The sequence below is a fragment of the Eschrichtius robustus genome, chromosome 20 (assembly GCF_028021215.1).
Source record: "Eschrichtius robustus isolate mEscRob2 chromosome 20, mEscRob2.pri, whole genome shotgun sequence".
NCBI classification, from domain to species: Eukaryota; Metazoa; Chordata; class Mammalia; order Artiodactyla; family Eschrichtiidae; genus Eschrichtius; species Eschrichtius robustus.
In genome coordinates, this window is record NC_090843.1 from 51510113 (window position 1) to 51525308 (window position 15196).

The 15196-nt window shown below is 36.3% G+C and overlaps 1 protein-coding gene across 3 annotated transcripts in view; it reads left to right on the plus strand.

The window, feature by feature from the left end:
* Nucleotides 1–15196, plus strand: part of TAOK1 (TAO kinase 1) — a 166159-nt gene that overhangs the window by 59266 nt on the left and 91697 nt on the right. For all 3 annotated transcript variants that reach the window (XM_068531225.1, XM_068531223.1, XM_068531222.1), the window contains one exon: nt 645–866. In XM_068531225.1, coding sequence (XP_068387326.1) covers nt 735–866 — 132 coding nt within the window. In that variant the 5' untranslated portion in view covers nt 645–734. The remainder of the gene's footprint in view (nt 1–644; nt 867–15196) is intronic.

Genomic DNA, 15196 nt, shown 5'->3' on the forward strand with positions numbered 1-15196 from the left:
CTTATCTAATGAAGCAGATTTGATAAAGGCCATATTTTAATGTGAGTCAGGTTTACAGGGAAAGCAGTTGTCTTCATTAAATTCATTACTTTCTCCCACTGCATTTTTCTTTGGAATGTTTGTGTTAGAGTTGATTGAACACTGGCGTACGGTATCTGAAAGGAAAAGAAAGACAGCTAACTGAGTTAAATCCTTTGTGTATTTTCTTATATTTGAAAATCATTAATAGATGGAAATCTTCCTGTTGTTAGAAACCTATTACGGGTACATCTTAAATTGTCATGCATGTTTTTTTAATGGTCTGTGTGTTCTATTATCTTGTCTGCCAGTGGGCTCACTACCTCAGAATTAGATAAGGATTAGATAAGCCTTCCAAGATATAAAGATTTATTTAATATTTAAAAGTATATGTACGGTAAAACTTACCCTGTGTATAGTAGGACTCATTTTTTTAAGCACCACAGGTGATTGTGATGATGAGCCAGATTTAGGAACTACTGCACTAGTAGATCACACTTCCTTCTCAGTGAAATTCTAGGCCTGAGAGAATTTTATATATGCTATCAGAAAATGATCTTATACTAATTATTCTTAGCACCTTTTGGTTTTCCTGACTTTTTTCTTTTCTTATTTCTCTACAATAGTTTATGCCAGCGTGGCTTCATTCATACAGATGAACCAAGGATTGGGATAGCAATATAAAATTAGAATCAGACAGCTGATTGCCCAGCAGGATGCCATCAACTAACCGTGCGGGCAGCCTGAAGGACCCTGAAATTGCAGAGCTCTTCTTCAAAGAAGATCCAGAGAAGCTCTTCACAGATCTCAGAGAAATTGGCCATGGAAGCTTTGGAGCAGTGTATTTTGTAAGTGTTAAAGGCTTAATGTCAGTGACCAGGATTTACTCAAAATCCAGTCCTGGCAAAATGAAAAACAATAACATAAAGAGACAGACAGAGGCCATAGTCCATTTTATAGTCACTTGCATATGTGTGTGTGTGTGTGTATAATATGAAAATAGCTTTATTTATTGAGTTTCTTGGATTATTGAAAAAATGGAAACGAATATTATTTTGCTTTGACTTAGTGTTTAGAATTTTTAGCACACTGTTTTTAGGAGTCACATGACTTGCATTGCTATAGAATTAAATATTGCAGAACACTGACTTCTGTAAAGTTCCATACGGAGTGAGTTTTAGTTTTGTGGAAATCTAGGATTATTATTTGGCAGAAGGCTATGTACCAAAGTTTTTTTTTCTTGTGTGCGTATGTGTGTTTTTTTGGTTTGTTTTTTGTTTTTTTTAATTAATTAATTTATTTTTGGCTGTGTTGGGTCTTCGTTTCTGTGCGAGGGCTTTCTCTAGTTGCGGCAAGCGGGGGCCGCTCTTCATCGCAGTGCGCGGGCCTCTCACTATCGCGGCCTCTCTTGTTGCGGAGCACAGGCTCCAGACGCGCAGGCTCAGTAATTGTGGCTCATGGGCCTAGTTGCTCCGCGGCATGTGGGATCTTCCCAGACCAGGGCCCGAACCCGTGTCCCCTGCATTGGCAGGCAGATTCTCAACCGCTGTGCCACCAAGGAAGCCCCGTATGTGTGTATTTTGTACTTAAAAAAACCCAGAAAACACCAGATTTGCCATTTTAACCATTTTTAAGTGTACAATTTGTGGCATTAATTATACTCACAATGTTTACAACCATTATTACCACTATCTATTTTCAAAACTTTTTCATCACCCCAAACAGAAGCTCTGTATCTATTAGCAATAACTCCTCATTTCCCCCTCTACCCAGCCGGTGGTAACCTCTAATCTACCTTTTGTCTCTATGAATTTGCCTAGTCTAGATATTTCATATAAGTGGAATCATACAATATTTGTACTTTCATGTATAGCGAATTTCACTTAGCATAATGTGTAGCATAATCACTTGGTGGGTCTTTGATGTTGTAGCATGTATCAGTACTTCATTCCTTTTTATAGCTGAATAATATTCCATTGTTTGTATATACCATGGTTTGTTTATCCATTCATCTGTTGATGGGCACTCGATTGTGTCTACCTTTTGCCTATTGTGAATAAATGCTACAGTGAACATTGGTGTACAAGTATCTGTTTGAGTCCCTGTTTTCAAATTTTGGTATGTACCTAGAAGTGAAAATACTGAATTACATAGTAATTCTATGTTTAACTTTTTGAGGAACTGCCAAACTGCACCAGAGTGGCTGCTTCATTTCCATTCCCATCAGCAGTGTACCAGTGTTCCAATTACTCCATGTCCTTGCAAATGCCTATTATTGTCTGTTATTTTGATTTTAGCCATCCTACTAGGTCTGCAGTAGTATCTTGTAGTTTTGATTTGCATTTCCCTAATGACATATGTCGAGCATTTTTTCATGTGCCTATTGGCCATTTGTGTATCTTCTTTGGAGAAATGTCTGTTCAAGTCTTTTGCCCGTTTTAAAAGTTGGGTTTTTTGTCTCTTTGTTGTTGAGTCGTAAGGGTTCTTCATGTATTTTGAATATTAAATTATTGGATACATGATTTGAAAATATTTTCTCGCATTCCGTAGTTTATTTTTTCTCTTTCTTGATAATGTCATTTGATATACAAAAGTTTAAACTTTGAATGAAATCCAGTTTATCTATTTTTTCTTTCGTTGCTCATGCTTTTGCTATCATGTCTAAGAATTCATAGCCAAATCCAAGGTCATAAAGATTTACCCCTGTGTTTTCTTCTAAGAGTTTTATGGTCTTAACTCTTCTATTTAGGTAATTGATCCATTTTGAGTTAGTTTTTGTATATGTTGTGAGGTGGAGGTCCAACTTCATTTTTTGCATATGGAAATCCAGTTGTCCCAGTACTATCTGTTGAAGAGACTGTTGTTCCCCACTGAATTGTCTTGACATCCTTGTCAAATCACTTGGCCATATTGTATACATTTATTTCTGAACTCTCTGTTCTATTCCATTTGTCTTTATGCTAGTACCACACTAGCATACTAGCATTTTTTTTTTTTTTTTACTAGCATGTTTTGATTACTGTAGCTTTGTAGTGAGTTTGAGATCAGGAATAACTTTATTATTCTCTTTAAGGACAGTTTTGGCTATTTGGGACCCCTCCCAATTCCATATGAATTTAAAGACTAGCTTTTCCATTTCTGTGAAAAAGCCTGTTGGAATTTTGATAGGGATTGTTTAAATCTGTAGATCATGTTTGGTAGTATTGGCATCTTAACAATATTAAGTCTTACAATCCATGAACGCAGCATGTCTTTCTAAACATTTATTTAGGTCTTATTTAATTTTGTTTAGCAATGTTTTGTACTGTTCAATGAACCATGTTCTGATGAACCTACATTGACGTAGCATACTCATCATAGTTTATATCAGGGTTCATTCTTAGTCTTGTACATTCTTTGGGTTTGGACAAATGTATAATGACAAGTATCATTATAGTATCATATAGAGTATTTTCACTGCCCTGAAAAAAGCTCTGTGTGCAGGTTTTTGTGTAGACGTAAGTTTTCAATTCCTTTAAGCAAATACCAAGTGCTATTGCTGGATAAGTAAGAGTATGTTTAATTTTGTAAGAAACTGCCAAACTATGTTCTGAAGTGGCTGTTCCATTTTGCATTCCTACCAGCAGTGAATGAGAGTTCCTGTTGTTCCACATCCTCACCAACCTTTGGTGCTATCAGTGTTCCAGATTTTGGCCGTTCTAATTAGTGTGTAGCGTTATCTCATTGTTATTTCCATTTCCCTGATAATATATGATGTGGACCATCTTTACAAATGCTTATTTGCCACCTGTATATATTCTTTGATATATACAGATATATACCTGATATATAGACCTCTGTTAAGGTCTTCGGCTCAATTTTTTAATCAGGTTGTTTTCTCATTTAAGGGCTTTTCTTTTTTGGGAAATTTTTGATGACTTATTCAATCTCTTTACTAGTTATAGTAAGTAATAATAATAATAAATAATACTATTCAGGTTTTCTATTTTTTCATCCTTTAGTCTTGGTAGGTTTTGTTTTTAGGAATTTGCCCATTTTGTCTAATTTGTTTGCATAGTACTCTTATAATCCTTTTTATTTCTGTAGAATCAGTAGTAATGTTCCCACTTCCATTTCTAATTGTAGTAATTTGGGTCTTCTCTTTTTTCTTAATCTGTGTGGGTAAAGGTTTATCAATTTTGTTGATCTTTTTGAAGAACCAACTTTTGATTTCAATGATTGTCTCTGTTTTTTGATTCTTTCACTTATCTCTGCTTTAATCTTTATTATTTCCTTCCTTCTGCTAGCTTTGAGTTCAGTTTGTTTTTCTTTTTCTGGCTTTTAAGTTGTAAAGTTAGGTTGTTAATTTGAGATCTTTCTTGTTTTTTAATGTGTTTATATCTATAAATTTCCTCCTGAGCACTTCTTTCACTTGGTTCCATAAGTTTTGGTATGTTGTATTTTTGTATTAATTCAGCTCTCAGTATTTCTAATATGCCTTGTGACTTCTTCTTTGATACATTGGTTGTTTAAAAGTGTGCTGTTTAATTTTTACAATTTTGTGAATTTTCCGTTTTTCCATTTTCGTTATTGATTTCTGACTTTATCCCATTGAGGTCAGAGAAGATACTTTGTATGATATCTATCTTTTAAAATCTACTGAGACTTGATTTTTGGCATAACATATGGTCTGTCCTGAAAAATGTCCCATGTGCACTTGAGAAGACTGTGTATTCTATTGTTGTGTATAGAATGCATATTCTGTTAGATCTAGTTGGTTTATTGTGTTAAGTCCTCTATTTCCCTGCTTATCTTCTGTCTGGTTGTCCTCTCCTTTATTATGAGTGGGTTATTGAAGTCTCCAACTATTATTGTAGAACTGTATATACTTACTTATCTGTCCATAGGTGTGTAAATGTTTATAATTGTTATACCTTCTTGCTGTATTGAACCTTTATTAATAAATAATGTCCTTCTTTGTTTTTTATAACCTTTTTTGATTTAAAGTCTTTTGACTTACAAGTCTTTTTGTGGACCCAATCTTTCATTTCTTTTAAGTAAATACCTAAGATTTGTTGGAGTTGTTGGATCATAGGGCAGGTGTATGTTTAGTTCTATGCCAATTGCCAGACTTTTTCACTAAGTAGAAAGTTTACATTCCCATCTACAGTGTATGAGAATTCTTTTTGCTCCATATCCTTGCCAGCATTAGATATTGACAGTCATTTTAATTTGAGTTATTCTGGTGGGTGTGTAATTGTATTTCAGTTAGGTTTTAATGTACGTTTCCCTGCTGATTGATGATGTTGAACTCTTTTTCATAGACTTAATGATCATTCACGTATCTTTGGAAGTATCTGTTCAAATATTTTGCCCATTTTTTGAAAATTGGGCTTTCTTTTTAAATTGAGTTTGTAGAATTTCCAGGATACTTGGTCAATCAATATATGTTTTGTGAATATTTTCTTCTAGTATGTGCACTGGAAAATTATATATATTCTGCAGTTTATTGGGTGTGATTATCTATGTATGTCAAGTAGGTAACATTTGTTGGTTATATTCTTCAGATCTTTTGGGTCCTTTCTGATTTTACTAGTTTGTTTTTGGTCTGTGTGTTCTATCAGTATTTAAAAATCTCCACTGATAGTGGATTTATCTATTTTGCTTTTTAGCTGTATCTTGTTTTACTTTATACATTTCTGACCTATGTTACTGGGAATGTACAAATTTAGGATTATTGTATCTTGTTGAATTGTCCCATTATCATTAAAATTCCACTCTTTACCTTTCTTAGTATTTCTTGCTTTAAAATCTACTTTGATATTAATGATAGCTTTCTTTGGCTAATGCTTATGTAGTGTATTTCTTTTTCCTTTTCATTTATTATTTCTGGAACTTTATTCTAAAGTATTTCTCATCTTTGTTGTTTTTTCCTCCACGATTTTTTTTCCACTTTTATTGTGATATAATTGACATATAACATTGTGTAAGTTTAAGGTGTACAGCGTGTTGATTTGATACATTTATATATTGCAAAATGATTACTACTATATCATTAGCTAACACCTCCATCCCGTCACATAATTACCATTTCCTTTTTGTAGTGAGAACATTTATGATCTACTCTTTTAGCAGCTTTCATGTATATAATAAAGTATTATTAGTTGTAATCCCCATGTTGTACATTAGATTCCCAGAATTTGTTAATCTTATAACTTGTACCCTTTGATCATTATCGTCCCTACCCCCAACCCCTGGTAACCATCACTCTATTCTCTGTTTCTCTGAGTTCAGCTTTTTTAGATTCCACATATAAGTGATAATAAACAGTATTTGTCTTTCTCTGTCTTACTTATTTCACATAGCATGACGCCCTCACGTTTCATCCAGGTTGTTGCGAACAGCAGAATTTTCTTCTTTTTCATGGCTGAATAATATTCTGTTGTTTGTATGGGCACACACTGCATCTTCTTAATCCATTCCTCCTTTGATGGACACTTCAAGATATGGTTGTTTCCATGTCTTGACTATTGTGAATAATGCTGTAATGAACATGGAGGTGCAGATATCTCTTCAAATTGCAATTCCCATTCATTTGGGTATATATCCAGAAGTAGGATTGCTGGATCATATGGTAGTTCTATTTTTAATTTTTTGAGGAGCCTCCATACTGTTTTCCATAGTGGCCATACCAGTTTATGGCCACTGCACACTCTTGCCAACACTTGTTATCACTTGTCTTTTTCATAATAGCCATTCTGACAGGTGTAAGGTGACATATCATTGTGGTTTTGATTTGCATTTCCCTAATGATTAGTGATATTTTCATGTACCTGTTGACATACGTCTTCTTTGAAAAAATGTCTATTCAGGTCCTCTGCCTATATTTTAATTAGGTTCGTTTTTTGTTTTTGTTTGTTTTTTGCTATTGAGTTTTATGATTTCTGTATATATTTTGGATATTAACCCCTTATCAGATACATGATTTGCAGATATTTTCTCCCATTCCATAGATTACCCTTCCATTTTGTTGATTGTTTCTTTTGCTGTGCAGAAGCTTTTTAATTTGATGCAGTCCCACTTACTTAATTTTGCTTTTGTTGTTTTTGCTTTGGGTGTCATATCCAGAAAATTGCTGCCAAGACCAATGTCAAGGAGCTTTTTCTCTATCTCATCTTTGTTTTAATTGGAGTGTTTTGCCCATCTATATTTGATGCTATTACTAACATAGTTGGGCATAAGTCTTTTTTCCTATTTGATTTTTGTTTGTCCTATCTGTTCTTTCTTTATTCCTCATTCTTGCTATCTTTTGAATTAATCAAGTGTTTATTGTTCTTTTGTTTTAAAATATAGGTTTTAATTCAGGTATGGAAAGACCAAAGATCAGTTAACAACTGCCATTGAAAAGATAGTTTAGGGATTTCCCTGATGGTCCAGTGGTAAAGAATCCCCCTTTCAATGCAGGGGACAGGGGTTCGATCCCTAGTCAGGGAACTAAGATCCCACACGCCATGGGGCAACTAAGCCTGCGCACCACAACTAGAGGGAAGCCTGAGTGGTGCACAACTAAGACCCGATGTAGCCAAAAATAAATAAAATAATAAGTCTTTAAAAAAAAAAGAAAAGATAGTTTATTATACTCACAGATTCCAAGAGAAGAGGGCATGCCATGCCAGAGAGGGCCACTTGGGGAAACACTGGTATAAGTGAGAAAGCAAGGGAAAAAGCATGGGCAAGAGCCTTTATTGTGGTTTCTGTGGGAATAAACAAGTGAAGCAGGGTAAGCAAGTTTTGGATTAACTACTTTAATTTCAGCAGGCTGTGGGTAGAGGGGATGTCCCTAGTTGTCTGGTTCTCGGCCCTGTGGTGATTAGAATATGGTGTAGGGGCCCATAGTGTGAAGTCATTGGAGATACAGGCTTTGGATTTGTGGTTTGTATATGAAAGAAGTGCTTGTTTTTTCTCTCTAGGAATTAGCTAGCTCTGGGAGTGTAGTCTCTTCCTGTTAGCAAGGCCCTAGCTGTCAAAGCATCAGATTACAGCAATTTAGAAGATATGATTAATATATTTTTTTCTCACATTAATCTTTTGGTTATACAGTCCTTTATTATTAATTGTTACCCTAGAGATTGTACTATATATTCTTGACTTACTATAGTTAACTTAAATGAGCACTTTTACCACTTCTCAAACAATGTAAAAACTGTACAGTATTTCAGCTCTTTCTCCTGTGTTTTGTGAAGTTTTTCTCATATATTTTACTTCTAAAATGTCCATTTTGATTCCCTTTTTTTTTTTTTAATATTTTATTTATTTATTTGGCTGCTCTGGGTCTTAGTTGCAGTGTGTGGGATCTTCATTGAGGCATGAGGGATCTTTATTTATTTATTTTTTTAGTTGCAGCATGCGAGATCTTTTAGTTGTGGTGTGCAGGATCTTTTAGTTGTGGCATGCGGAATCTTTAGTCGCGGCATGTGGGATCTTTAGTTGTGGCATGCAAATTCTTAGTTGCAGCCTGTGGGATCTAGTTCCATGACCAGGGATCAAACCTAGGCCCCCTGCATTGGGAGCTTGGAGCCTTAGCCACTGGACCAACAGGGAAGTACCCCCCCTTTTTTTTTTAAGACTGTCAGTAACTCCAGTATTTGAGTCCCCATTGGGCCTATTTATATTTCCAGTTTTTTCCTTTTCAGTATTTGGTCTACTTTTTAGCATGCCTTACAATTTGTGATTGGTTACTCTTCTTTGTAGAGGAGAATTTGTAGATGTTTTGGATGGTTCTACTTTTCTTCAAAGACAGTTGTGGTTTCTTTTGGTAAGCTGATAGTATAGTGTTGAATCACCCTGAGGCTTGGTTTTAGGCTTTATTAGGGCTAGTTGATGTCAGTTTTGCCCTTATTACTAGGCCTTTGCCCTTACTCTTAAACCATGGCTCTTCTAGAATCCCAACTGACTGTCTAGGGTGTTTATCAAAGCTCAAGCAGGGCTTCCCTGGTGGCGCAGTGGTTAAGAATCCGCCTGCCACTGCAGGGGACATGGGTTTGAGCCCTGGGCTGGGAAGATCCCACATGCTGCAGAGCAACTAAGCCGGTGCACCACAACTACTGAGCCTGTGCTCTAGAGCCCGCGAGCCACAATTACTGAAGCCCACACGCCTAGAGCCCGTGCTCCACAAGAGAAGCCACTGCAATGAGAAGCCTGCACACTGCAACGAAGAGTAGCCCCCACTCGCTGCAACTAGAGAAAGCCCGTGCGCAGCAACGAAGACCCAACGCAGCCAAAATAAATTAAATAAATAAATAAATAAATTTATTAAAAAAAAAAAAAGCTCAAGCAGTTTGGTGGAGTTTGAATTCCAACCTCCTTCTCTCCAGCACTTTTTGTCTTCTGAAAGCTCTGCTTATCTCTTTAGTCTTCCAGCTGCTGTTTTCTTTTGGGTTTCTGGGAGTCTTAGGCAGTATATACTCAGTAGTTGACTGTTTACTTGAGGAGAATTCGCAGATTTTCGAGCTGCTTCTTTTCAGCTTCCTCTTCTGTGATTATGCCTTTTTTTCCAATATGTTAACCTTTAAAAACATTGAAATATTGTTGATTTACAATATTATGTTAGTTTCAGGTGTATAGCAGAGTGATTCAGTTATATATATTTCAGATTATTTTTCATTACAAGTTATTGTAAGATATTGAATATAGTTACTGTGCTATACAGTAAATCCTTGTTGCTTATCTATTTTAGGTATAGTAGTTGGTATGTATTAATCCCACACTCCTAATTTATCCCTTCCCCCCTCGCTTTCCCTTTTGGTAACCAAAAGTTTGTTTTCTATGTGAGTTTGTTTCTGTTTTGTATGTAGATTTATTTGTATTATTTTTTAGATTTCACGTATAAGTGATATCATATAATATTTATCTTTCTCTGTCTGACTTGACTTTGTATGCTATTTTCTACATCATTCATGCTGTTGCAAATGGCAATATTTCACTCTTTTTTGTGGCTGAGTAGTATTCCATCATGTATATACCACATCTTAAACCACGATTGTGCTTTTTAAGTTCCAGGTACTTTGGAAGCTCCTATCTCTGGCCTCTCTCCTCAGCCTAGCTTCCTCCTTGGACTCTTGTTTTCCTGTTATACCACAAGTTCAGGGATGAAGCTGGAGTAAATTTATTGCTCACATTGGATACTGTTCTTCTCTCAAGGCTTCTAGTCTTGAAAGCTTTGCCTACGTTTGTTGCTCTCCAGTAGTTTCATACAATTGTTTTACATACACTGACTGCTTTGATTCTTGTTTGGGCTTTTGGGACAGTCTAACAGAAACATGGCAAAAATTAGTGGTGAAATTTCCCTTGATTTATGTTTGATATTATTTGTACTTGCGTAGACTTTTCATATATCCTACTCTAAAGATATGTGTTTTTAGTTTTTTATTTTTATTTATTTATTTATTTATTTACTTATTTATTTATTTTTGGCTGCATTGGGTCTTCGTTGCTACGCACGGGCTTTCTCTAGTTGCGGTGAGCGGGAGCTACTCTTCGTTGCGATGCGTGGGCTTCTCATTGCAGTGGCTTCTCTTGTTGTGGAGCACAGGCTCTAGGTGCGCGGGCTTCCGTAGTTGTGACGTGTGGGCTCAGTAGTTGTGGCTTGTGGTCTCTAGAGTGCAGGCTCAGTAGTTGTGGTGCATGGGCTTAGTTGCTCCACGGCATGTGGGATCTTCCCAGACCAGGGCTCAAACCTGTGTCCCCTGCATTGGCAGGAGGATTCTTAACCACTGTGCCACCAGGGAAGCCCAAGATATGTGTTTTTGGAGCAATTGGTCTTTCATTGATATTGAAAAGTAGAGAATTTCAGTAGGTTTTCTGTCTTCTTCAGACCTGCCCATATGATCTATCCAGTGAGGAATGTTATTGTCCTTTTCCTTTCGTTAAAGGGACTGAATTAAATCACATATTAGCAAATTATCAATGATTTTAAAATTTTAAATAAAACTATAAAATTGCATTATCCAAAATCCAGAACTGAAGTGGGTGTGTTTTGAATTAAGGTTGTAATGAGAACTAAGGATGGGATCAGAGAAAGGTAAAAAGGAAAGACAAGCAAGGGCTCCTGAAGGGAGCCTCCTCCACTAAATACTAAAAAATGTAGGCTTTATTCTGAAGTCTTGAGGGAACACTGAAGTGCAACAGAAATATTATATTTCCATTTATGACATAGAAAGTTTATTTTTGTAGCAGTGTAGAAGAGAGATTGGCAAGTGTCAAAGATCAAAGAAGGGAGGCTGATTATGAAGATTTTATAATTGGAAAGAAATGCTGAGAGCTCAAACTAGATAGTGGCAGTGAATTTAAAGCTTAAATTGATAGAATCAAAAGAACTTGTTTTCTGACAAGATAAGAGGGTGGACACTGTGGTGCCTCACTCACGGAAGAGAATTATTTACTGGGGATGGGGTAGTGGTGGGCAGGGAGAGATTCTCTAGTGCTTGGACCTCCTTGTGCGGTATTTCTGGGTTTGTCCTACCCAGGCTGGATTATTTCAGAGAGCTTTGGTTGGGAGAGAAAGTCTCATAGTCCCAGAGTTAAGTATAGGAGGGGCAACAAAAGCTAATTGGTCTAAGCTAGATATCAGGAGCTGGCTTAGGAGAGACCTGGTGGTTAAACACAATGGGTGATCCTGGATTGGGAAAAAATTCCTATAAAGGACATTGAGATAATTGGTGAAATTTGAATATGGACTATATATGCACTGTATAATAGTATTATATCAATGCTAAATTTCCTATATTTGATCTATTGTTTTTCAAGAGAATGTTCTTGTTCTCAGGAAATATATGAAGTTCTTTGGAACCAACGGTAGGAATTTATCTCAAGTCCTATTCAATAATAAAAGAATGATAACGTAATGATAACAGTATATATTTTTAGATAAAGAGTTTCAAAGCAAATGTGGCAAAATGTTAACCAAGGATTTATCTATAGTAGGTGCCATGCTATATAGCTCATGGTCCAGCCTGTGAACTATTTTCATTTAACTTTCAAACTAAGAATGATTTTTACATTTGGAAAAACAAAAGGAAGAGTATGCAACAGAAAAAGAAGAAATGTATTTGGCCCACAAGGCCTAAAATGTTTAATATCTTGATCTCCACGCTCCCAACGCAGGGGGCCCGGGTTTGATCCCTGGTCAGGGAACTAGATCCCACATGCGTGCTGCAGCTAGGAAGTGTGCATGCCACAACTAAAAGATCCCACATGCTGCAACTAAGACATGGCGCAGCCCCCCCAAAAAATGTATATCTATATGTATATAAAGAAAAGAAACCTAGGTTCTGGTTAGGACCACTTGAGGAACCATTGCATGGAAGCTTAGAGGAGTCAGGGGCAACTGCTCAGAGCAGGTGTTTTCTGTTAATTGTCTTGATGTCTGGGAAACATGTACCATATAGATGAGCATAGTTTGACTGTAGCTCACAATTGACTAATTTTGCTGTCATTCTATTTCTAGGTCACTAACCTTCATATTTTGTAGTATTAGATAAACCCATGTGGCAGTGTGTGTATGTGTGTGTTGCATATGTGAGTGTGTACACTTAAAAGTGTGCTTCTGATTTTATGTGCTCTCTCGCCCCAGCCTCATGACAGGGCTAAATGTGCAGTGTCTTTCTATAGAGTATATACAGGAAGGACCTTCTCATCAAATTTTTTTAGGTGACTAAAAATAGTTCTTAAAATATAGGTCTGAATTTTCATCAATTGACAGTAGGGGTCACCTTAAATTTAAGAATACTTCAATTGAGCCAGGTATTCTGGCTGTCTTCAGACAAGCTAATCAAGGACTGGCATCATAATAAGTGTTTGAAACCAAACCAAAGAGTCAGATATCCATAAGGACCACTATCTCTAGATTGCCAGGAAGATAAACGTTCTCTTTTAGTTTCCAGTACCTTACATAGAACCAACATGATGTCTGTAGATGGGCCATAGAACACTGGCTTTGGAACCAAGCTTCCTAACAAATGTGGCAGACCATGTATGATCCCAGTGAAGTCATTTATTTACTTTGTAAAAGTTTTTTTCTTTATTTTAAAAACTGAGATGTAATATTTACCTCTTATTTCCTAGTGTAAGATTTTATTAATCTGTATTCTTTTAGGGGCTTGGCAAGCTTTATATTTTCAGTGGTACAGCAAATTGTTTAATGTTTTAAGAAAAAAGATATAAATATAAAAAAGAAGGGCTTCCTTGGTGGTGCAGTGGTTAAGAATCCGCCTGCCAATGCAGGAGACAGGGGTTCGAGACCTGGTCCAGGACGATCCCACATGCCGTGGAGCAACTAAGCCCGTGCGCCACAACTACGGAGCCTGTGCTCTAGAACCCATGAGCCACAACTACTGAAGCCCGTGCACCTAGAGCCTGTGCTCCACAACAAGGGAAGCCACAGCAATAAGCCTGTGCACCACAACGAAGAGTAACCCCTGCTTGCCACAACTAGAGAAAAGCCCGCGTGCAGCAACGAAGACCCAGTGCAGCCAAAAATAAATAAATAAATTTATTTTTAAGAAAAGAATTATAGAAAGACAGTTTACATATAATTAATTGATATGATGATTTCAGAACATTCTTATTAATTCATTAAAATAGCTCCCAAATGGATATTCACAGTTTCCTGGTCTGTAACAAAATGATTGGTTGTATATATTGTCTTTTTTTGCTCTTTACAGCATGAAGTTTGTCCTTAGGCCTGTAGCCAATTTTACCTTTATTCTTTTACTTTCAGATGGTGAGAAGAGATAACATGTAGTATTGTGCCCTTATTTAATTACTCATAGCTCATTTAATTCTGTTCTAAATAGTATTTTAATTTTTTTATTTTTTGAATTATAATGGACCTGCAATACTATGTTAGTTCCAAGTGCACAACATAGTGATTTGATATTTCTATATGTTACAAAATGGTTACCATGATATATCTAGTTACCATCTGTCACCATAGAAAGTTATTACAGTATCATTGCCTGTATTCTTCATGCTGTACATTTCATCCCTATGACTCACTTAGTTTCTAACTGAAAGTTTGTACCTCTTAATCTCCCTCACCTGTTTCACTCATTCCCTCACCCCCATCCCCTCTGGCAAACCACCTGTACCTTCCCTGTATCTATGAGTCTGTTTCCATTTTGTTTGTTTGTTTTGTTTTTTAGATTCCACATGCAAGTGAAATCATATATTTGTCTTTCTCTGTCTGACTTATTTTACTTAGCATAATATCCCCTGGGTCCATCCATGGTTTCACAAATGGCAAGATTTCACTCCTTTTTAATGGCTTAGTAATACTCCATTTTATTTATATACACACACACACACAGACACACACCATTATATATATGTGTGTATGTATATATGCAGCATGTCTTCTTTATCCATTGGACACTTAGGTTGCTTCCATATCTTGGCTATTGTAAATAAAACTGCAGTGAACATGGGGGTGCGTATAATCTTTTCAAATTAGTGTTTTTGTTTTCTGCGGAAAAATACACAGAAGTGGAATTGCCGTATTGTCTAGTAGTTCTATTTTTAATTTTTGAGGAAGCTCCATACTGTTTTCCATAGTGGCTGCACCAGTGTACATCCCCAGCAGTAGTGCACGAGGGTTCCCTTTTCTCTACATCCTCATCAACACTTGTTATTTGTTGTCTGTTTAATAGCCATTCTGACAGGTGTGAGGTGATATCTTACTGTGCTTTTGATTTGCATTTCCCTGATGTATCTGTTGGCCACCTTTATGACTTCTTTGGGAAAATTTCTATTCAGGCCCTCTACCCATTTTTTAATTGGGTTATTTGTTTTGATGTTGAGTTGTATGATTTCTTTGTATAATTTGAATATTAACCCCTTATCACATATATCATCTGCAAATATCTTCTCCCATTCAGTAGGCTGCCTTTTCATTTTGTTGACAGTTTCCTTCCCTGTGCAAAGCTTTTTAGTTTCATGTAGTCTCATTTGTTTATTTTTTGCTTTGTTTCCCTTGCCTGGGAAGACATATCTGAAAAAATATTCCTAAGACTGATTTCAAAGTGTGTACTACCTATGTTTTCTTCTAGGAGTTTTAATCCATTTTGAGTTTATTTTTGTATATGGTGTGAGAGAGTAGTCCAATTTGATTCTTCTGCATGTAGCTTTCTAGTTTTCCCAACAC